At 46.0% G+C, this 24,984-nt stretch overlaps 1 protein-coding gene across 1 annotated transcript in view; it reads right to left on the bottom strand.

The window, feature by feature from the left end:
- LOC112246902 (TLC domain-containing protein 2) overlaps positions 1 to 19,563 on the bottom strand; it is a 37,366-nt gene extending 17,803 nt beyond the window's left edge. The window contains exons 1-3 of the mRNA XM_024415504.2: positions 18,959 to 19,563; positions 18,488 to 18,570; positions 2,750 to 2,832 (exon numbers count right to left, since the gene is read on the bottom strand). Coding sequence (XP_024271272.1) covers positions 2,750 to 2,832; positions 18,488 to 18,570; positions 18,959 to 19,137 — 345 coding nt within the window. The 5' untranslated portion in view covers positions 19,138 to 19,563. The remainder of the gene's footprint in view (positions 1 to 2,749; positions 2,833 to 18,487; positions 18,571 to 18,958) is intronic.
- Positions 19,564 to 24,984: the final 5,421 nt, after the last annotated feature.

Here is a 24,984-nt window from a genome sequence, read left to right as displayed (position 1 = left end):
GGCAAGTTGCAGTGAGGGGTGCCAGGTGGAAAGCATGGCCAGCCGTAGAAAAATGCTTCTTGAAATTCTCAATTATGTTACTGAAACTACAGCAGAAAACCCCTTGAAACAAAAAGCACCCCTGACAACTTCTGCAAATGCAAATATGGTGTTTGTCAGAATGTCTGTTTCCAGACCCTTATATCTTCTGTTATGAATCTTCCATATGCTCTTTCATACATACGACAGTACCTCCTCAGTCAGATCTGAGTGAGGCAGTTTTGTGTTCATAAGGGCGCCATATTACTGGCACAGACGGCAGGACTTCCTGTTTCTCAAAGGAATGGAGGGGTCAGGGGTTGTTTGGGGGCTATACGAGGAGTCTCTGTGTTGCTCTGTGTCAAAATGCCAGTGGAGTACCCATATGTCATTGTAAGAAGTCTCACACCTTTCTTACCCAGTGAGCTCCACTTAAGTAGAAAAAGTATAAAGTTTCTATGGAACATTTGACTGCTTATTCCCACAGTTACTAAGACTAGGCCATGTTCACTAGACATGAAATGGAAGAAAATGGCCTTCCAGCTGAACTTATCCAATAAGAAACCCTAGTTTATGTTTTACATTGCCCAACCATTCTGCTATGATGCTATATGCCCTGATGAATACGAGCCTGGTCGACGACTACTGGAACAACTACCAAAGCTTTGCCTTATGCTAACTCTTTAGCATCAGTCCTTAGCTTGAGTCTTTGGTGTTGTTAAGTCTGCATTTCAGAGAAACCCATCTACAGCATTACAAAGTGAATGACTAACCAAAAAGACTTTCAGAGGATGAGGGGGTACGCCAAATAAATGCTGTTTTTTCCACAGACCGTAGAAATTGTCAACAAGGCATTACCCAAGACCAATGAAATGCTCCATTGAGATCTCAGATTCAGAAAAAGAGTTTCTCTCCCTTTACTTCTCACAAAAAAAAACACATAACAATGTTCTTATTTATCATTACTGCCAGGCCCTGACCCCATCAGTAAACCACGGGGGGAGAGGAAGAGAGAGTGAGAGAGAGGAGAGATAGACTGATAGAGACACAGGAAGAGAGCAGGAGACAGAAAGGGACCACAACACAGACAAAAAGGATGATGTGAGAGAAGGAGAGGAAAAGTGGAAGACGTTCCTCCCAGGCCACAGTCATGGACTGTGTATCTGCCAACACTCATCCAGACCTCCTCCTTCTGTCCTGAATGGAGCTTCCAGGAAAGAAGGGAGCGAAGAACAACAACAACAAAACCTCAGAATGGGGGACTGACTGGCTGGCTGCTGGCCCTGGAAGAGGAGAGGATGAGAACCATAGGGTGACTTCAGGGAAGAATAAAGTCCATAGAGGGACTGAGCCAAAATACACTGGGCCACTATCCTTCCAGGGCCAGAGGCACGTGGAGCTGCCTAACAAGCTGAGCTGAATCCAGTCAGCCATTCATTTAGTTTAGATATTGGGCTGCCTGGCAGACTGAGTCCAGTCAGTCAGTCTGTCAGTTTAGATATGCAGGGCTTTCCCTGGACAGTGTTGATACATTGACGAGGAACAGCCAGCTGTGAGTCATACCAACACGAGAGGCTGAGTGTGAATACTGTACTACTCACCAGCATGTGTGTGAGCGATATAGAGAAACACACACTTATAGAGGCTCACACATATAAATAGGCATGTGCCCACATACACTGGCTCAACTTCAGACGCCTATACACAAACATTAGTTATATAAGTATAATAAGTCTATTAGACAAGCAGACATGGACAGACTTGACAAAATTCTACAAATTCAAATCTACACAAGTCCTCTTCTAACCACACATCTAAAAATGTACATCAACATCACAAACCGGTCCTCAAAATAAAAAGGTCTTCAAGAGCTCAGTATTGCCATGAAAATGGGTCAGGCAGAAGTACTTTGGCGTATGCCAAGGTCAGTTTAGCATTTTAACCCCCAATGGTTAAAGTTAGGATGGGGGAGGGAAAACTGATCCTAGATCTGTTGCCAACAGGCAACTTCATACCCTGATGCACAGCCTCAAGCAGCATTCTACAAAGACGAGAAACCCAAGGGAATGAGAACAACACTATGAGGTCTTTCTCAAGAACATTGGTGAACAATTAACATTTTTCTCAAAAGGACAATGATGAACAATGACTTCACCAGGTGCTCTCATTTGAGGCCTATTACGTACTACTGGAGCTGTCTAGCCTTGATGAGAAAGAGAACAATAATGAGGGGTAGTTCCTCAAGGGGGATGTTAGGCAGGTTAGGAGCCTGATGAGGAAGGCTGGCTGGAAAAGGTTAACAGTAAGGTCTTCATTTTCTTGTTCTTTATTTATTTTTTGGGGGGGTTATGTGTGTATTGTTATTATATTGCTAGATCTTACTGCATTGTTATAGCTAGAGACATCGCAGGTGCAGCAAAACTGTGCAAGCGACCAATAAAATAGGATTTGAGCTCTGCTGTATGCTAACAGGGGCCAACGACTGTGGGGGTTTTGTGTGTAAAATGTGTGTGCAGTGTGATGCTTTCACTGCTTCAGTATTCTCTGGTGGGTGTTTTAGCTAGATAATGAGGTTGAGACAGAGATTCTAGGCTATGTTTCACCTAACCGCTGATACAGGGTCAGATATTTATCAAGGTTATGGTTAGTGAGGTCAGGTAACCTGATCCTAGATCTGTGGTTGTACATAACGGGTACCTCAAACCTTGTAGATGCTACCAGGGCCACTTACCACTGTGTGATGGAATAGGAGCTCCCATGACAGGATCATCTTCTGGTTGAGCACCATATCAAGGAAGTCATAGATGAAGTAGCCTGTTGAACAAAACATGGCATATTCTAGCTTAGAACCAAAACAAAGCAATGGAGATTGATAGAACAAAGGCTTTTTCAGTGGAGGAGCGTTTGGCATATCAAGTATATTTAGTGGGGACCCCTCTTACCAGTCGCTTCCATGACGACACCAAGGATGGTAACCAAGATGTCAGTTAAAGAGTGCTTATTTAGATCAGTCCCCCCGCTATGGGCATAACCATGGAGACGGCTTTTCAGAATGGTGGAAAAATAATGAAGCGTTAAAGATAGTCGGGTGTGTGTGTGTATGTTGCGGAGGGGGTCCTCCTCTAGGGCAGACTATAATTATCCGGAGTCTGTGTTCCTACTACATATTCTATTCTGTAAATATTGTGATAAGACGTGTACTTTTAGAGCATCCTCAGCTGCTATATGACAAACACACGCTGAAGAAACAACGGATGTTTACTTAACCAAATTGTCTAAATTGAATCCCAGAAATAATTCTTACTGTGGCATTGGGAATTGATTTTGACTGAATAGGATGCATATTAGATTTTAAAAGTGTCATCCATTCATCTCTTATCATTCCTAGATATGTATAAAGAAAAGCCATTTTACAACCAGCGAAGACCGTCAACCTTAGGTCAAGCTCTCACGTTATTGAACCATGGTGGCATGTGACCAACTGTTCGCCCGTTGGCCTTCCAACAGGCTCTCTTATCATTATGACACTGACTGTGTTCCAAAAGGAATCATTGGTTCGGTCCCTCTCTCTCTGTGTGTCTCTCTGTCCACATCTCACCCCCTGCCCCTGTTCTTCTGCCCTAGTTTCTCTCACACCTTTCTGTACCACCACACGTGGCTGAAAATGGAAACATTTTTTTGTAGTGTTTAAATTCAACAGCAGCATGTTATCTCAAACGGCTGGTGACTGGAGCCAAGCTCTCCCGTTCTGTGGGTTTTGGGCAGTGACTGTCCAACGACATGGTGATCAAACACAACTTGTCTATACACTGGCTTACAGTCAAACCCTGGATGTTTGGTTGAGATGAGTCTACATCAGAAAATCTTTGTGACAGATTACAGTTCCTCAAAACAAAAATCTTCTTAAAATGAACTTAACGACACACCCAATAGGAGAGTGGCACTTCATGGTAGTGTCATGTTTGGTGTGTAACACTGCATTTACCTTTGGTCAGCCTGGGAGGGTACCTACTGCAACTGTTGTGCATTCCAAAATGTCAACACCCTTGCCTTGGCCTGACATAATCAAGTCAGTCCACAGACAGAGGCCCAGACTAGTGTTTGTTTGGTCAATCAGAGTGAAAAACAAACAAAACATTTTAAATATAGCCTCCGAACATACAGTAGGTTTCTACTATGTGGCCAAGCTGCCATGTCAAAATTGCCTATAGTGAAAATACTTTGTCTTTCTAGCTTAGCATTGTGGCCTGATAGTGACGACCATACTATAGGCTCAGTGTCACTGTCACGCCACATTGTTGTAGGCAGGGCTCAGAGGAAGCACCATCCACCATCCCTCCTCACCCGGACTCCCTTCTCTGTTACTTCTCTGTTATAGATGGCATTTGACCCGGGCAGACTGCTGCGGCATATATCAACAGCCTTCTTCTCAGGCGCTACGGCCCATTCTAGGGTCACGCAACCTACAGGGGTAGGCCCGGAGCAGTGCCTGGGACAAAGCATCATAATGCTCCCCATTGATTCTAGAATTCCGGCAACACTAATAACACTGACAGGCAGCATTCAAGGGTGGGTGGATTCTCTGGGAGAACGCTAACAATCCTTGGAATTCCAAGGGAGCCCTTGTTAACCAGGCACAGATCCAATATATTAACAGCTTATAGAGTGTAAATTAGCTCAATACACGAGTCAATTAGAGAGCATGAAGTCAAACTAGAGGATTTTTTATTTAAAGGGGCTGTACTGCTGGGGTTTACTTTAAGCTCAGTGTGGTGGCAGGTAGCCTGGTTGTTAAAGCGTTGGACTAGTAACCGAGAGGTTGCAAGATCGAATCCCTGAGCTGACAAGGTGAAAATCTGTCATTCTGCCCCTGAACAAGGCAGTTAACCCACTGTTCCTAGGCTGTCATTGAAAATAAGTATTTGTTCTTAACTGACTTGCCTAGTTAAATAAAGATTTTGTCCATCTAGCCGAGACTCCTAACCAAGTGAAAGCTATGGTCTGCTGTTTGACTTGTGCTCCAGGCTTAATACTCCTTCTACAGACCAATTTTAGACACATGACACATGAAGCGTGTTGGGGAGAGGTCATTGGAGGGGTATAGGCTGACACACATACACTATTGCTCTAAGTTATATGAGAGATAGACAAGGTCAGGTGGCATATCCTACCAACGGGACATTAAATACTGTAATATCTTATGTTTCACCGAGTCGTGGATGTTCGACGACACAGCTAATATAGAGTTGGCAGGATTTTCCATGCACCGGCACAACAGAGAAGCTACATCTGGTAAGATGAGGGGTGGGGGTGTGTGTCTTTTTGTCAATAACAGCTGATGCGTGATGTCTAATATTAAAGAAGTCTCAAGGTATTACTCGCCTGAGGTAGAGTACCTTATACCTTATGATAAGCTGTAGACCACACTATCTATATTATTCATAGCCGTCTATTTACCGCCACAGACCGATGCTGGCACTAAGACCGCACTCAACCAACTCTAGGCCATAAGCAAACAAGAAAATGCTCATCCAGAAATGGCACTCCTAGTGACCGGGGACTATAATGCAGGCAAACTTAAATCAGTTTTACAATTTTTACCAGCATGTCACATGACTGTGTGATAACGCTCTCAGTAGCCGATGTGAGCAAGACCTTTAAACAGGTCAACATTCACAAAGCCGTGGAGCCAGACGGATTACCAGGACGTGCACTCAAAGCATGTGCAGACCAACTGGCAAGTGTCTTCACAAGTGTCTTTTTCAAGCAGACCACCATAGTCCATTCGCCCAAAGAAGCAAAGGTAACCTGCCTAAATGATTACTGCCCCGTAGCACTCACGTTCGTAGCCATAAAGTGCTTTGAAAGGCTAGTCATGGCTCACAACAACAGCATCCTACCGGATACCCTAGACCCACGCCAATTCGAATACCTCCCCAACAGATCCACAGATGTCGCAATCTCAAACGCACTCCACACTGCCCTTTCCCACCTGTACAAAAGGTACACCTATGTAAGAATGCCTACAGCTCAGCGTTCAACACCATAGTGCTCACGAAGCTCATCACTAAGCTCAGGACCCTGGGACTAAACACGTCCCTCTGCAACTGGATCCTAGACTTCCTGACGGGCTGCCCCCAGGTGGTAAGGGTAGGCAAAAACACATCTGCCACGCTGATCATCAACACTGGGGCCCCTCAGGGGTAGGTACTTAGTCCCCTCCTGTACTCCCTGTTCATCCACGACTGCATGACCAAACACGACTCCAACATCATCATTAAGTTTGCTGATGACACAACAGCGGTAGGCCTGATCAACAACAACAATGAGACAGTCTATAGGGAGGAGGTCAGAGAACTGTCAGTGTGGTGCCAGGACAACAACCTCTCCCTCAATGTGAGCAAGACAAAGGAGCTGATCGTGGACTACAGGAAAAATCCATTAACACCCCATTAACATTGACAGAGCTGTAGTGGAGCGAGAGTTTCAAGTTCATTGGGCACGACAAAACCTTTTCCCCCTCAGGAGACTGAAATTATTTGGCATGGGTCCCCAGATCCTCAAAAAATCTACAGCTGCACAATTGAGAGCATCATGACCGGTTGCATCACTGGTATGGCAACTGCTCGGCATCTGACCGTAAGGCGCTACAGATGGTAGTGCGTACGGCCCAGTACATCCCTGGGGCCAAGTTCCTGCCATCCAGGACCTATATAATAGGCGGTGTCAGAGGAAAGCCCATAAAATTGTCAGAGACTCCAGTCACCCAAGGCATGGACTGTTCTCTCTGCTACCACATGGCAAGCAGTATCGGTGCGCCAAGTCTAGGACCAAAAGGCTCCTTAACAGCTTCTACCCCCAAGCCATAAGACTGCTGAACAATGAATCAAATGGCTACCGGACTATTTACATTGACCCCCCCATTTGTTTTGTACACTGCTGCTACTTGCTGTTTATTAACTATACATTTTCACATCACCCCTACCGGCATGTACTAATTACCACAACTAACCTGTACCCCGCACACTGACTCGGTACCGGTACCCCCCTGTATATAGCCTTGTTATTGTTATTTTATTGTGTTACTTTTTATTATTTTTTACTTAAGCTTATTTGGTAAATATTTTCTTAAGAATCCTTGAACTGCACTGTTGGTTAAGGGCTTGTAAGTAAGCATTTCACGGTAGGGACTACACTTGTTGTATTCGGCACATGTGAACATAAGACTCAACAACTGAGACATAAACTGAACAAGTTCAACAGACATGTGACTAACAGAAATTGAATAATGTGTCCCTGAAAAAAGGGGGGGTCCAAATCAAAAGTAACAGTTAGTATCTGGTGTGGCCATCAGCTGAATTAAGTACTGCAGTGCATCTCCTCCTCATGGACTGCACCAGATTTGCCCGTTCTTGCTGTGAGATGTTACCCCACTCTTCCACCAAGGCACCTGCAAGTTCCCGGACATTTCTGGGGGGAATGGCCCTAGCCCTCACCCTCCGATCCGATCCAACAGGTCCCAGATGTGCTCAATGAGATTGATATTCAAGCTCTTCGCTGGCCATGGCAGAACACTGACATTCCTGTCTTGCAGGAACTCACGCACAGAACGAGCAGTATGGCTGGTGGCATTGTCATGCTGGTGGGTCATGTCAGGATGAGCCTGCAGGAGGGGTACCACATGTCGTCTTCCCTGTAAGTCGTCTTCCCTGTAACGCACAACGTTGAGATTGCCTGCAATGACAACAAGCTCAGTCCGATGATGCTATGACACACCGCCTCAGACCATGACGGACCCTCCACCTCCAAATCGATCCCGCTCCAGAGTACAGGCCTCGGTGTAACGCTCATTCCTTTGACGATAAACGCAAATCCGACAATCACCCCTGGTGAGACAAAACCGCAACTCGTCAGTGAATAGCACTTTTTGCTAGTCCTGTCTGGTCCAGTGACGATGGTTTTGTGCCCATAGGCAACGTTGTTGCCGGTGATGTCTGGTGAGGTCCTGCCTTACAAAAGGCCTACAAGCCCTCAGTCCATCCTCTCTCAGCCTATTGTGGACATTCAGAACACTGGAGGGAATGTGCGTTCCTGGTGTAACTCGGGCAGTTGGTGATGCCATCCTGTACCTGTCCCGCAGGTGTGATGTTCGAATGTACCGATCATGTGCAGGTGTTGTTACAGACAGTCTGCCACTGCGAGGATGATCAGCTGTCCTTCCTGTCTCCCTGTAGCACTATCTTAGGCGTCTCACAGTACGGACATTGCAATTTATTGCCCTGGCCACATCTGCAGTCCTCATGCCTCCTTTGCAGCATGCCTAAGGCACGTTCACGCAGATGAGCACCCTGGGCATCTTTCTTTTGGTGTTTTTCAGAGTCAGTTGAAAGGCTTCTTTAATGTCCTAAGTTTTCATAACTGTGACCTTAATTGCCTAGTCTGTAAGCTGTTACTGTCTCAACAACTGTTCCACAGGCGCATGTTCATTAATTGTTTATGGTTCATTGAACAAGTATGGGAAACAGTGTTTAGACCCTTTACAATGAAGATCTGTGAAGTTTTTTGGATTTTTACAAATGGTCTTTGAACGACAGGGTCCCGAAAAAGGGACATTTCTTTTTTTGCTGAGTTTACATATGAGATGAGTAATGTAGGATATGTAAATATTATTAAAGTGGCGTTATTTAAAGTGATTATTGATACCTTTATTAAGTCAATTTCTTAAAGTGTCCAGAGATTTGTTGGCAGCAGCCTCTCTATGTTAGTGATGGCTGTTTAACAGTCTGATGGCCTTGAGACTGAAAAACAGATTCTATCTCTCGGTACCAGCTTTGATGCACCTGTACGGACCTCGCCTTCTGGATGATAGTGGGGTGAACAGGCAGTGGCTCGGGTGGTTGTTGTCCTTGATAATCTTTTTTTACCTTCCTGTGACATCGGGTGCTGCAGGTGTCCTGGAGGACAGGTATTTTGTCCCCGGTGATGTGTTGTGCAGACCGCACTACCCTCTGGAGAGCTTTGCAGTTGAGGGTGGTGCAGTTGCTGTACCAGGTGGTGACAGGATGCTCTCGATTGTGCATCTGTAAAGGTTTGAGAGTGTTTTAGGTGACCATTGCAGTTTGTCCGTGATGTGTATGCCGAGGAACTTAAAAAACGTTCCACCTTCTCCACTACTGTCCCGTCGATGTGGATGGGTGGGTGCTCCCTTTGCTGTTTCCTGAAGTCCACGATCATCTCCTTTGTTTTGTTAACGTTGAGTGAGAGGTTGTTTTCCTGACACCACACTCCGAGGGCCCTCAACTTCTCCCTGTAGGCCTACTTGTCATTGTTGGTAATCAAGCCTACCACTGTAGCATTGTCTGCAAACTTGATAATTTGATAATTGAGCTGGAAGCGTGCATGGCCACGCAGTCATGAGTGAACAGGGAGTACAGGAGAGGTCTGAGAATGCACCCTTGTAAGGCCCCAGTGTTGAGGATCAGCAGGGTGTAGATAGTGTTTCCTACCTTCACCACCTGGGAGGCGGCCCGTCAGAAAGTCCAGGACCCAGTTGTCTCGAGCTTAATGACGAGTTGAGGGTACTATGGTGTTAAATGCTGAGCTGTAGTCAGTGAACAGCATTATTACATAGGTATTCCTCTTGTCCAGATGGGATAGGGCAGTGTGCAGTGTGATGGCGATTGCATCGTCAGGGGACCTGTTGGGGCGGTAAGCAAATTGGAGTAGGTCTAGGGTATCAGGTAGGGTGGAGGTGATATGATTCTTGACTAGTCTCAAAGCACTTCATGATGACAGAAGTGAGTGCAACAAGGCGATAGTCATTTAGGAACAGTAAAAAATGTGGCCATCTTTAAGCATGTGGGGACAGCAGACTGGAATAGGGATTGATTGAATATGTCCGTAAACACACCAGCCAGCTGTTCTGCGCATGCTCTGAGGACGCGGCTAGGGATACTGGCAGCCATGCGAGGGTTAACACGTTTAAATGTTTTACTCACATTGGCCACGGAGAAGGAGAGCCCACAGGCTTTGGTAGCGGGCCGTGTCAGTGGCACTGTATTGTCCTCAAAGCGAGCAAAGAAGTTGTTTAATTTGTCTGGGAGCAGGACGTCGATATCCGCGACGGGGCTGGTTTTCTTTTTGTAATCCGCGATTGACTGTTGACCCTGACACATACGTCTCGTATTTAAGCCGTTGAATTGCGACTCCACTTTGTCTCTATACTGACACTTTGCTTGTTTGATTGCCTTACGGAGGGAATAGCTGCACTGTTTATATTCAGTTATGTTTCCAGTCGCCTTGCCATGATTAAAAGAGGTGGTTCTGTCAATAGGCTGGGAGCAACAAAATGGAGTCATGGTCAGATTTGACCAAGGCTGTAACGGTTTTCCTTAGGTGAAAGAGAGTCAGACCAAAATGCGGCGTGGCTATTGCAATCCATGTTTAATGGGACAAAGTAAACACGATCAAATACAAAAAACAAATAAACGTAACACGAAAACCGAAACAGCCTAATACTGGTGCAAAGTAACACAGCGACAGAACAAGGACATAAGGACAATCACCCACGAAACACTCAAAGATTATGGCTGCCTAAATATGGTTCCAAATCAGAGACAACGATAAACACCTGCCTCTGATTGAGAACCATTCCAGACAGCCATAGAGTATGCTAGATACCCCTACTATAATACAAACCCAATACCTAACAAAAACCCCAAGACAAAACACACCACATACAAAACCCATGTCACACCCTGGCCTGACCAAATTAATAAAGAAAACACAAAATACTAAGACCAGGGCGTGACAGAACCCCCCCCACGGTGCGGACTCCCGACCGCACAACTAAACCCATAGTGGAGGGTCCGGGTGGGCGTCTGTCCACGGTGGCGGCTCCGGCACGGGACGTGGACCCCACTCTAACAAAGTCTTAGTCCCTTTGCCTCGCGTCCTTAGATAGGTGACCCTCGCCGCCGACCTTGGCCTAGCAGTCCTCACCAAGGGCCCCACTGGACTGAGGGGCAGCTCGGGACTGAGGGGCAGCTCGGGACTGAGGGGCAGCTCGGGACTGAGGGGTAGCTCGGGACTGAGGGGTAGCTCGGGACTGAGAGGAAGCTCAGGCAGGTAGTAGGCTCTGGCAGATCCTGGCTGGCTGGTGGTTCTGGCAGATCCTGGCTGACTGGCGGTTCCGGCAGATCCTGGCTGACTGGCGGATCCTGGCTGACTGGCGGATCCTGGCTGAATAGCGGATCCTGGCTGAATAGCGGATCCTGGCTGAATAGCGGATCTGGAAGATCCTGGCTTACTGGCAGCTGTGGCTGCTCCATGCTGACTGGCAGCTGTGGCTGCTCCATGCTGACTGGCTGCTCTGGCTGCTCCATGCTGACTGGCTGCTCCATGCTGACTGGCGACTCTGGCTGCTCCATGCTGACTGGCGGCTCTGGCTGCTCCATGCTGACTGGCGGCTCTGGCTGCTCCATGCTGACTGGCGGCTCTGGCTGCTCCATGCTGACTGGCGGCTCTGACTGCTCCATGCTGACTGGCGGCTCTGACTGCTCCATGCTGACTGGCGGCTCTGACTGCTCCATGCTGACTGGCGGCTCTGACTGCTCCATGCTGACTGGCGGCTCTGACTGCTCCATGCTGACTGGCGGCTCTGGCTGCTCCATACAGACTGGCAGCTCTGGCGGCTCCTTGCAGACTGGCAGCTCTGGCGGCTCCTTGCAGACTGGCAGCTCTGGCGGCTCCTTGCAGACTGGCAGCTCCTTGCAGACTGGCAGCTCCTTGCAGACTGGCAGCTCCTTGCAGACTGGCAGCTCTGAACAGGCGGGAGACTCCGGCAGCGCTGTAGAGGCGGAAGGCTGGTGCCATGTAAGCCGGCCCAAGGAGACGCACTGGGGACCAGATGCGTAGAGCCGGCTTCATGGCACTTGGCTCGATGCTCACTCTAGCCCGGCCGATACGCGGAGCTGGAATGTACCGCACCGGGCTATGCACCCGCACTGGAGACACCGTGCGCACCACAGCATAACACGGTGCCTGCCCGGTCTCTCTAGCCCCCCGGTAAGCACAGGGAGTTTGCGCAGGTCTCCTACCTGGCATAGCCATACTCCCTGTGAGCCCCCCCCCCCAAGAAATTTTTGGGGCTGACTCTCGGGCTTCCGTCCGCGCCGCCGTGCTTGCTTCGCCAACTCCATTCTCCGATAACCTTCCGCGCACTGCTCCATCGAATCCCAGGCGGGCTCCGGCACTCTCCCTGGGTCGACCGCCCACCTGTCTATCTCCTCCCAAGAAGTATAGTCCATACTCTTGCCGTCCAAACCGTCCTCCCATGTCCATTCCTCTTTTCGCTGCTGTTGCCCGTTACCACGCCGCTTGGTCCTGTTGTGGTGGGTGATTCTGTAACGGTTTTCCTTAGGTGAAAGAGAGTCAGACCAAAATGTGGCGTGGCTATTGCGATCCATGTTTAATGGGACAAAGTAAACACGATCAAATACAAAAAACAAATAAACGTAACACGAAAACCGAAACAGCCTAATACTGGTGCAAAGTAACACAGCGACAGAACAAGGACATAAGGACAATCACCCACGAAACACTCAAAGATTATGGCTGCCTAAATATGGTTCCCAATCAGAGACAACGATAAATACCTGCCTCTGATTGAGAACCATTCCAGACCGCCATAGGCTATGCTAGATACCCCTACTATAATACAAACCCAATACCTAACAAAAACCCCAAGACAAAACACACCACATACAAAACCCATGTCACACCCTGGCCTGACCAAATTAATAAAGAAAACACAAAATACTAAGACCAGGGCGTGACAAAGGCAGGGTGGGGGAGGGCTTTGTATGCATCGCGGAAGTTAGAGTGGCAATGATCGAGAATGCAACCAGCTTGTGTCGCGCATCCGATATGATATAATTTAGGAAGTCTTGTTCTCAAGTTAGCTTTGTTAAAATCCCCAACTACAATAAATGCAGCCTCAGGATGTATGGTTTCCAGTTTACAAAGATTCCAGTGAAGTTCTTTCAGGGCCGACGAGGTATCTGCTGGGGGGGGAATATACCCGGCTGTGACTATAATCGAAGAGAATTCTCTTGGATGATAATGCAGTCGGCATTTGATTGTAAGGAATTCTAGGTCAGGTGAACAAAAGGACTTGAGTTCCTGTATGTTGCTGTGAATACACCATGAGTCATTAATCATAAGGCATACACCCCACCCTTCTTCTTACCAGAGAGATGTTTGTTTCTGTCGGCGCGATGCATGAAGAAACCGGGTGGCTGTACTGACTCTGACAACATAACCCGTGAAACAGAGAATGTTACAATCTCTGATGTCTCTCTGGAAGGCAACTCGTGCCCTAATTTCGTCCACCTTGTCATCTAGAGATTGGACATTGGCGAGTAATATTCTCAGAAGCGGTGGATGGTGTGCTTGCCTTCTGGGTCTGACTAGTAGGCCGCTTCGTCCACCTCTCCTGTGGCGACTGCGTTGTTTTGGGTCAGCCTCTAGGATAAGATCCCATGTCCATGGTGGAGGTCTGAACAAAGGATCCGCTTCAGGAAAGACGTATTCCTGGTCGTAATGTTGGTAAGTTGACATTGCTTTTATATCCAATAGATCTTCCCGGCTGTATGTAATAACACTTGAGATTTTCAGGGCTAACAATGTAAAAAAGAATACATAAAAAATTTAAAAAATTGCATAGTTTCCTAAGGACCTGAAGCGTGGCGACCATCTCTGTCGGTGCCTTCTCAGACCCGTCCTTGATCGGCAGGATCCCTGGAAAGAGACAAGCAGTCCCAGCAACTGATGCCAACTGCGTCGTGGGATCCAAACTAAGAAGCTAGCTTGCTACCAATAACTTTCCAATACTCTTTCAAACAACAAACTTTCCAAACAAACAAAACTGAGCTCTTCCTCATTCCGCGTTCAACAGGAAGTGACAGGGTGTTGACCCTGGTTGCTTCTGTGGATCGCTCTGGATGGGAGTCTGTTAGATGACTGAATGTAATGTAAATAGAGCGGCTTCACTGCAAGTAGATTGTATGTTTTGTTATAATATATATATATATATGCTTCTCGTTCTTTCGTTTTGGATCTTTGGTAGCCTAGTGGTTAAGAGCATTGGGCCAGTAAGCGAAAGATTGATGGTTAGAATCCCCAAGCCGATGAGGTTAAAAATCTGGACTTGAGCAAGTCCCTTAACCCTAATTGCTCCTGTAAGTCGCTCTGGATAAGAACATCTGCAAAATGACAAAAATGTAATAATATCCTGCTTGTATTTCCCCTATAAACAATTGCTTGACTTACTTTTGATATTACCCTAATAAAGTTCAGAAACTGTTGTGAAGGTTTGGCGTGTGGTGTGGCTATTAGCCAATTATACGGCATGCAGTGTGCACTGGCACTCCAACTGACTCCGACAGTTGAACTTCAGGAAAGGAAGAATGTTTTATGCCTACCAGAGTTACTCCTATAATCTAACAATAAAATGCTTATCTTTATAAAACATATTCTGATTGAAAAAGAACAAATTAGCCTCCTTCTGTATGCCTATACTGTATCTGTATAGCAGACACTGTAGCCTATCTGACAAGGATAAAGAACTGCATGTTGGTCATAGGATACAGCCGGCATTCCTCTCTCCTTCTTGCTCTATGGGGCTAGGGCTAAATCAAATCAAATTTATTTATATAGCCCTTCGTACATCAGCTGATATCTCAAAGTGCTGTACAGAAACCCAGCCTAAAACCCCAAACAGCAAGCAATGCAGGTGTAGAAGCACGGTGGCTAGGAAAAACTCCCTAACACGCTGCGTGCGCGAGCGTTGCAAAATACATTTCCAAACATGTTATATGATAATTTCATCCAAACTGCTCAAGCGTCTGGTAACCAGTCCCACCTCTCCAATCTCCTCATTGGTTTTTAGGAGCATATACTTTAGAAGCATATACCCACTTGGGTATATAAAACGTTCACAGATTAAGACGAAAAATGGAGAGATTTAGATTTCCCCTTTTATCTGTGGATTAATTGTTGGGAGTAGAGAACATACGATTTTGGGTGACGCAAAATGGGTCAAAATTCTACAAAGATTCAGACAAAAAGGACTGTGCATTTCTAGTAAAATAACAACCCAATGTTTATATCCCAGGACAAATTAGCTAGCAACAGCAAGCTAGCTAGCTACATCTCCATAAATTGTTCATGTGTTTTGACCCGCTCTAAAAAGCGTGTCCTCAGTTTAATGCCACCTGAGTCAGCTCTCCGTACTCGTCCTGATGAGCGTACTAGCCGCCTGGTGAAGACTGTGCCGGCTCCACGCACCAGGTCTCCAGTACGCCTCCACAGCCCTGCACGTCCTGTACCAGCTCTTTGCATTCGCCTTGAGGCGTGTGTCATCTGTTCGGTACCATGTGTGCCGGTTCTACGCACCGTGTCTCCAGTGCGCCTCCACAGCCCAGTACGTCCTGTGCCGGCTCCACGCACCAGGCCTCCTGTGCGTCCTGTGCCAGCTCCCCGCACTTTCCGTAGGAAGGTTGTCACCTGTCCAGGACATGTTGTGCCAGCTCTACGTTCCAGACCTACAGTGCGCCTCCACAGCCCAGTACGTCCTGTGCCGGCTCCACGCACCAGTCCTCCAGTATGTCTCCCCAGCCCGGTACGCCCTGTGCCAGCTCCACGCACAAGGCCTCCAGTGCGTCTCCCCGGCCTGGTACGCCCTGTGCCAGCTCCACGAACCAGGCCTCCAGCAACGGTCTGCAGTCCGGAGCCTCCAGCGACAGTTCCCAGTCCAGAGCCTCCAGCGACAGTTCCCAGTCCGGACCCTCCAGTGATGATCCATGGCCCGGAGCCTCCAGTGATGATCCACGGCCCGGAGCCTCCAGAGATGATCCACGGTCTGGAGCCTCCCGCGATGGTTCCTAGTCCGGAGCCTCCCGCGAGGGTTCCCAGTCCGGAGTCTCCAGCGAGGATTCCCAGTCCGGAGTCTCCAGCGAGGGTTCCCAGTCCGGAGCCTCCTGCGAGGGTTCCCAGTCCGGAGCCTCCAGCGAGGGTTCCCAGTCCGGAGCCTCCAGCGAGGGTTCCCAGTCCGGAGCCTCCTGCGAGGGTTCCCAGTCCGGAGCCTCCTGCGAGGGTTCCCAGTCCGGAGCCTCCTGCGAGGGTTCCCAGTCCGGAGCCTCCTGCGAGGGTTCCCAGTCCGGAGCCTCCTGCGAGGGTTCCCAGTCCGGAGCCTCCTGCGAGGGTTCCCAGTCCGGAGCCTCCTTCCCAGTCCGCCTCCTGCGGGTTCCCAGTCCGGAGCCTCCTGCGAGGGTTCCCAGTCCGGAGCCTCCTGCGAGGGTTCCCAGTCCGGAGCCTCCTGCGAGGGTTCCCAGTCCGGAGCCTCCTGCGAGGGTTCCCAGTCCGGAGCCTCCTGCGAGGGTTCCCAGTCCGGAGCCTCCTGCGAGGGTTCCCAGTCCGGAGCCTCCTGCGAGGGTTCCCAGTCCGGAGCCTCCTGCGAGGGTTCCTATTCCGGAGCCTCCTGCAAGGGTTCCCAGTCCAGAGTCTCCAGCGAGGATTCCACGCACATGGTTCCCAATCAGAGGCAGCTGTCTATCGTTGTCTCTGATTGGGGAACATATTTAGGCAGCCTTTTTCCCACCTGTTTGTTGTGGGATCTTGTCTATGTATAGTTGCCTGCGAGCACTACATTAGCTTCACGTTTCGTTTTGCGCTTTATTGTTTTATTGTTGTGTGTTTCACTTCTAATAAAAGATGGTGAAACCATACCACGCTGCACCTTGGTCCAATCATTCCAACAACAATCATGACAGCTGCCTAATTTTCCTAATGGAAACCCTGAGATATATTCACACCACACACACACACACACCAATTTAAAGTTTTACTGAGTTACAATTCATATAAAGGAAATCGGTCAATTGAAAATTAATTAGGCCCTAATCTATAGATTTCCCATGACAACGGAGGCAGTTTATGATAGAAATTAACCTTAAATTCTCTGGCAACAGCTCTGGTCGACATTCCTGCAGTCAGCATGCCAATTGTATGCTCCCTCAAAACTTGAGACATCTGTGGCATTGTGTTGTGTGACAAAACTACACATTTTTATGTGACCTTATAATTGTCCCCAGCACAAGGTGCACCTGTGTAATGATCATGCTGTTTAATTAGCATTTTGATATGCCACCCGTCAGGTGGCATATTGGCAAAGGAGAAATGCTCACTAATAGGGAAGTTAACAAACTTGTGCACAAAATTTGAGAAAGAATATTTTTAGGCATATGGAAAAAATTAATTCAGCTCATTAAACATAGGACCAACACTTTACATGTTACGTTTATATTTTTATTTATTTTTATTTTGTATAGCTACAAAATAAACTTTCCAGTAACACTGACTCAATGATGAAGATAGATAGATAGGCTACTCACCGGTGATGGCCGATGTGCTCATGCCAATATCTCAAGTTAATATACTTTGAAAAGCAGTGCTGTTCGCTCAGAATCGCTCAAAAGTTGAGAAACAAATGTGTTAGCATCTACAGACAGATTAGTCTTCTCTTATCAGCAGTAGGCATTTTCTTTCCAAGCGGTAGACCTTACGTTTTTCTCGTGATTGTATTTTGAAATTTGCGAAAGGCAAAATGACAGCCACAGCCAACCACAGAAATATAATCCATAGATGGCAGTTCCCATTCAAGTCTGGAATAGCAGCCATTGCTAGGGTACCCATGAGTCAAAGTGCCAGAGTTAGAGGTTCCAAAATCCTTCTATGGGTTATATCTATTTATTATGATTCCCCATTAGCTGCTGCCTTACTCTTCCTGGGGTCCAGACACATCACACAACTAAACAAAAAATTACTCTTCCTGGGGTCCAGACACATCACACAACTAAACAAAAAAATTGAATAAAATTCCCCATTAGCTGCTGCCTTACTCTTCCTGGGGTCCAGACATCACACAACTAAACTAATCATATAACATCATTACATCACAAAATGTATAATACCACCATATAACAATATTGAAATGTGCGTGTTTATAGAGTGTGTGTGCTAGCGTGTGTATGAGTATGCGTGTGTGTGTCTCTTCACAGACCGCGTTGGCCACAAACTGTTCTATATTTGGCGAGTGTATTGGCCAAATTGCAACCTTCCCAAATGTAAGTGCTTGTGATAAAACTTAATCCACTGCTATTTTTTAGAAGGCATTGATCTTCTGTAGCTAAATTATGCTCTCTGGTGTAGTATTTGGAATAATTGTACTCATGTCTGTTTAGACTGGTGTCATTTTTTGGTAAATTATTTTTATATCCTGATTTCTGCTAAATTATTTTGATTGATCAGGGGTGCTGCAGTACTTCCAGCACCGTTACTTCCTGCTGCTATGTGTGGACAGCTCACACACTGCTTCCCTTTCCCTCTTCCCATCCACACACTCACTCACCAATTGATACAGAAACCAACGTGTGCGAGAACACAGAATGGGTTCCTATCAAATCTTCGGCCATCTGTGGGTGTACGAAAAAGCTGCAGGGGAAAAACAGACACATTCATTTGAGAGAATAACCAGAAAGCAATTAAAATTGATATATTATTCAAAGCAATTAAATCGTTTTTTGTATTATTGGGAGAGAAAGTTTGAGAGAATTAGCATAGTGAAAAAGGTGTATGCTAGATAAAATTGATTCTGAAGCATTCTATATGACCATAGGTTAATTGATTTAACACTTCACAATTCAGTCCATAATAAAACATAGTCCCCATTATGTTACCTTACCCAACAAAAATTAAAAAAAATGTACCTTTAAATTGTAAAAATGTATTATAAACCCTATTATCAGTTACTACCCTGTAATGTATAAGCTAATTGAAAACAATTGATCTTTGCCCATCAAGGCAGTGGAAAACGACTCACCACAGTACAGCCCATATCCCAGTTATCAGACTGTGGGTGAAAGATGTGCAGATATTTCTCCATTTCCAGGCGTTTCTGCAAGCAGTCTCGGGAATAGGGAGTTTACTGACACCACAGTTGACAAGTTTAAAAAATCCAATAGAGCCACCCGCAGTCAAAAGCACCGAATTCAACTCCATGGCGACGACAAACTCCTTTCTGTGTCCTACTCCACTTGAAGAATTCAACGTTAGAAAATTCGCGCGCTGTAGTTGTTCAAGATCGACCCGCTCGCTCTCTCTGCTCGCGATTGATATTTACACTGTCAAAGCAAACATACTGACTTTACTTTGGAGTTCCGTGTTATTCAGCCTAAAGCGATAAATGTTCTTGCGACTCCTGATGTCAGTCGACTCAAATGTAGGCAATTTGATCGTTTTGTCTCAGGTGAGGCGTGGACGTCAATGATGATCTATTCTATTCTATGATTTCAGGTTGACCATTTTTATTGTAGTACCAGCCAAAGGAGAAGACAGAATTGCTTTCTCGGACGCATGTGCTGAGCGTGCGAATTGATGCACAAGTTGTGAAATGCTCCTATTATAAAATTATCCTTGCTTGTGTAACTTGTGCTATGGAGTTACCAAACACATACAATCCCCGCCCTACTATAAGGGGGCGCAGCTAGAATAATTAAAAGTATACGTCATGAATGAATCACCCCGCTTCCGTTCATTCATAAAGGGTTATGGGAATAGTAGTTTCATGAAATTTACCAGACAACATAGACGCACGTAGTTTTTTTCTGTGGGCCAGGACACGTCCAGTTTATTTGACACGCCAAATAGTGTTATTTGACACGCCAAATAGTGTTATTTGACACGCCAAATAGTGTTATTCGACTTGTGTCTTTTATGACACGCAAAGACCCAAACGGCGTTCCATACGATGCAGATAAAGTTGTCTCGCGCACCTACAGGGCTGGTCATAAAAAAATGCTAGCTAGCTCATGGACGCAAACAATGTTCTTCCACAAAAACACAGCAAAACGACATCATCTGTTTCAGTAGCAATAGTTAGCTAGCTAACTATATAGCTAGGTGTAATCATCTAAAATAACCCTAATTTATAAAACTGTTCTTATTTGATTAATGGTGGTCGGACCATCTATGTGAAGCTAGCCACAATAGTGGACTTTGTGGTTTAACCTTCAAAATAAAAGTCTGTCATTGACATTGAAGCAAATTAATACAAATATAATTATGCCATAATTGAATAGATCACGCTAAACGAGGTTGAAATGTTGTTATATAAAATCAACAAAAGACAATAATGTGTTTATTTGACAAAAATCTGTTGAAATCACACTGGATGTATTAGACTTTAGAATTGCATTGGGGGCATACTTATTTAAAAAAGAAATATTTGATTTATTTCACCTTTATTTAACCAGGTAGGCCAGTTGAGAACAAGTTCTTATTTACAACTGCGACCTGGCCAAGATAAAGCAAAGCAGTACAACACATTCAACAACACAGAGTTACACGTGGAAAAAACAAACATACAGTCAATAATACAGTAGAAAAAGTATATATACAGTGTGTGCAAATGAGGTAGGATAAGGGAGGTAAAGCAAAAAATAGGCCATGGTGGTGAAGTAATTACAATATAGCAATTAAACACTGGAATGGTTGATGTGCAGAAGATGAATGTGCAAGTAGAGATACTGGGATGCAAAGGAGCAAGATAAATAAATAAATACAGTATGGGGATGAGGTAGTTGGATGGGCTATTTACAGATGGGCTATGTACAGGTGCAGTAATGTGTGAGCTGCTCTGACAGCTGGTGCTTAAAGCTAGTGAGGGAGATATGAGTCTCCAGCTTCAGTTATTTTTGCAGTTTGTTCCAGTCATTGGCAGCAGAGAACTGGAAGGAAAGGCAGCCAAAGGAAGAATTGGCTTTGGGGGTGACCAGTGAGATATACCTGCTGGAGCGCGTGCTACAGGGGGTGCTGCTATGGTGACCAGTGAGCTGAGATATGGCGGGGCTTTACCTAGCAGAGACTTGTAGATGACCTGGAGCCAGTGAGTTTGGCGGTGAGTATGAAGCGAGGGCCAGCCAACGAGAGCGTACAGGTCGCAGTGGTGGGTAGTATATTGGGCTTTGGTGACAAAACAGATGGCACCGTGATAGACTGCATCCAATTTGTTGAGTAGAGTGTTGGAGGCTATTTTGTAAATGACATCGTCAAAGTCGAGGATCGGTAGGATGGTCAGTTTTACGAGAGTATGCTTGGCAGCAATGATAGAAGGATGTTTTGTTTCAAAATAGGAAGCCAATTCTAGATGTTATTTTGGATTGGAGATGCCAGACACCTAGGTATTTGTCCACATATTCTAAGTCAGAACCGTCCAGAGTAGTGATGATGGACGGGCGGGCAGGTGCGGGCAGCGATCGGTTGAATAGCATGCATTTAGTTTGACTTGCATTTAAGAGCAGTTGGAGACCACGGAAGGAGAGTACGGCATTGAAGCTTGTCTGGAGGTTAGTTAACACAGTGTCCAAAGAAGGGCCAGAAGTATACAGAATGGTGTCATCTGCATAGAGGTGGATCAGAGAATCACCAGCAGCAAGAGCGACATCATTGATGTATACAGAGAAGAGAGTCGGCCCGAGAATTGAACCCTGTGGCACCCCCATAGAGACTGCCAGAGGTCCGGACAACAGGCCCTCTGATTTGACACACTGAACTCTGTCTGAGAAGTAGTTGGTGAACCAGGCAACGCAACAATTTGAGAAACCAAGGCTGTTGAGTCTGCCGATAAGAATGTGATGATTGACAGAGTCGAAAGCCTTGGCCAAGTCGATGAATACAGCTGCACAGTATTGTCTCTTATCGATGGCGGTTATGATATCGTTTAGGACCTTGACCGTGGCTGAGGTGCACCCATGACCAGCTCTGAAACCAGATTGCATAGCAGAGAAGGTACGGTGGAATTCGAAATGGTCGGTAATCTGTTTGTTAACTTGGCTTTCGAAGACCTTAGAAAGGCAGGGTAGGATAGATATAGGTCTATAGCAGTTTGGGTCTAGAGTGTCTCCCCTTTGAATTGGGGGATGACCGCGGCAGCTTTCCAATCTTTGGGGATCTCAGACGATACAAAAGAGAGGTTGAACAGGCTAGTAATAGGGGTTGCAACAATTTTGGCAGATCATTTTAGAAAGAGAGGCTCCAGATTGTCTAGCCCGGCTGATTTGTAGGGGTCCAGATTTTGCAGCTCTTTGAGAACATTAGCTATCTGTATTTGGGTGAAGGAGAAATAGGGAGGCTTGGGCAAGTTGCTGTGGTGGTGCAGTGCTAATGATCGGGGAAGGGATAGAAACATGGCCAGCCGTAGAAATATTCTTATTGAAATTCTCAATTATCGTGGATTTATCGGTGGTGACAGTGTTTCCTAGCCTCAGTGCAGTGGGCAGCTGGGAGGAGGTGCTCTTATTCTCCATGGACTTTACATGAGTTTGTGCTACAGGATGCACATTTCTGTTTGAAAAGCTAGCCTTTGCTTTCCTAACTGCCTGTGTATATTGGTTCCTAACTTCCCTGAAAAGTTGCATATAACAGGGGCTATTCGATGCTAATGCAGAACGCCACAGGAAGTTTTTGTGCTGGTCAAGAGTAGTCAGGTCTGGAGAAAACTGAGGGCTATATCTGTTCCTGGTTCATTTTTTTTTGAATGGGGCACGCATATTTAAGATGGTGATTAAGGCACTTTTAAAGAATAACCAGGCATCCTCTACTGACGGGATGAGGTCAATATCCTTCCAGGATACCCGGGCCAGGTCGATAAGAAAGGCCTACTCGCAGAAGTGTTTTAGGGAGCGATTGACAGTGATTAGGGGTGGTCATTTGACTGCAGACCCATTACGGATGCAGGCAATGAGGCAGTGATCGCTGAGATCTTGGTTGAAAACAGCAGAGGTGTATTTGGAGGACAAGTTGTTTAGGATGATATCTGTGAGGGTGCCCGTGTTTACGTATTTGGAGTTGTACCTGGTGGGTTCATTGATAATTTGTGTGAGATTGACGGCATCAAGCTTAGATTGTAGGATGGCCCAGGGTGTTAAGCATGTCCCAGTTTAGGTCACCTAGCAGCACGAGCTCTGAAGATAGATGGGGCAATCAATTCACATATGGTGTCCAGGGCACAGCTGGGGGCAGAGGGTGGTCTATAGCAAGCAGCAACGGTGAGAGACTTGATTCTGGAAAGGTGGATTTTTAAAAGTAGAAGCTCAAATTGTTTGGGTATAGACCTGGATAGTAGGACAGAACTCTGCAGGCTATCTCTGCAGTAGATTGCAACACCGCCCCCTTTGGCAGTTCTATCTTGTCGGAAGATGTAGTTAGGGATGGAAATTTCAGGGTTTTTGGTGGTCTTCCTAAGTCAGGATTCAGACACGGTGTCAGGTGTGTGCGTACTGGTAGCGAAGTCAGGTGCAGGAGAGCAGAGATTTGTGAACAGGCACACACTTTATTGAGGCAAAAGTGCAAAACTCGCAAAACAGTCACAAGAATAATGTTTAACAATAAACATCTTTGTGAAATATCACGGAAAAAACAAACCAGTCTGGCGCGTCAACAACAAACACGTAACACAAACAAACTTACACAAAGACATGATGGGGAACAGAGGAATAAATACATGTAGATTGATTGGGGAATGAAAACCAGGTGTGCAGGGAACAAGACAAAACAAAAGGACATGAAAAATGGAGCGGCGATGGCTAGAAAGCCGGTGACGTCGACCGCCGAACACTGCCCGAACAAGGAGAGGAGCCGACTACGGCGGAAGTCGTGACACACGGCTAGGACATCCAGTTTGGCAGACTGTGCTAAAGCAGTGAATAAAACAAACTTAGGGAGGAGGCTTCTAATGTTAACATGCATGAAACCATATTGAGCATATTGAGCAGTGCTAGAGGCTCTACAGTGACAATAATCACTAACCAGGACAGTAATGGACAAGGCATATTGATATTAGGGAGAGGCATGCGTAGCCGAGTTACAGTGGGGCAAAAAAAGTATTTAGTCAGCCACCAATTGTGCAAGTTCTCCCACTTAAAAAGATGAGAGAGGCCTGTAATTTATCATAGGTACACTTCAACTATGACAGACAAAATGAGAAAAAAAATCCAGAAAATCACATTGTAGGATTTTTAATGAATTTATTTGCAAATTATGGTGGAAAATAAGTATTGGCCGGGCGGTGTGTTTGGGATCATTGTCATGCTGAAATAAGAATGTGTCCTTAACTGACTTGCCTAGTTAAATAAAGGTAAAATAAAAATCAGAGAAGTAGTTGGTTTCACTGTACAGCCTTACCTATGGATTGTGATTCAATGACACAAGGTATCAGTCTACTGAATGACACCCAGAGAAACATTAGTGTCATAGCTCTTATTGAAACAACTGAATTGAGTCACATTTATTGTCAACCCATGTGTATTGAATACCATTCCCGAGGAAAAACAATACTGTGTGGATGTTTTGGAGTCTGATAACTCTGAGGAGGACATTGGGAAAAGATATCTTGGATATTGAGTAGACTGATACCCCATTTAATTGATCCCCAATCCTTAGGTAAAGCTGTACAGTGCAATATGAACGTCAATACACACAATAGGCTGACTGGGGAGGAGATTTCACACAGTCACAGTCCCGCGACAAGAGCGATATTTCGTAAACTCTTCACAGTTGTGTTCTGTGGGTGTCATCAAGTAGACTGGTAACCCATTTCATTGCTTCACATTCCAACCTTGTTTAACATTATCTAGTCTAAACATGGCATAATTCCACCAATTGTAACCTTCTGCATCACTTTCAAAGAGGTACTTTTATTTTGAAGGCAAACCGCAAATTCCACTTTTGTGCCTAATCCTTATTGTGGCTAGCTTCACAACACACAACCTGGTCCAGTCGAGGCATCCTCGCCAGATGAAGCTAGCTGGCTGCTTATAACGTGATCTTTGGGCATTAGGCCATGCTCGC

Source organism: Oncorhynchus tshawytscha, linkage group LG13 (genome assembly GCF_018296145.1).
Source record: "Oncorhynchus tshawytscha isolate Ot180627B linkage group LG13, Otsh_v2.0, whole genome shotgun sequence".
NCBI lineage: Eukaryota > Metazoa > Chordata > Actinopteri > Salmoniformes > Salmonidae > Oncorhynchus > Oncorhynchus tshawytscha.
Note: the sequence above shows the minus strand (reverse complement) of the source record. Positions and strands in the feature narration are given on the sequence as shown.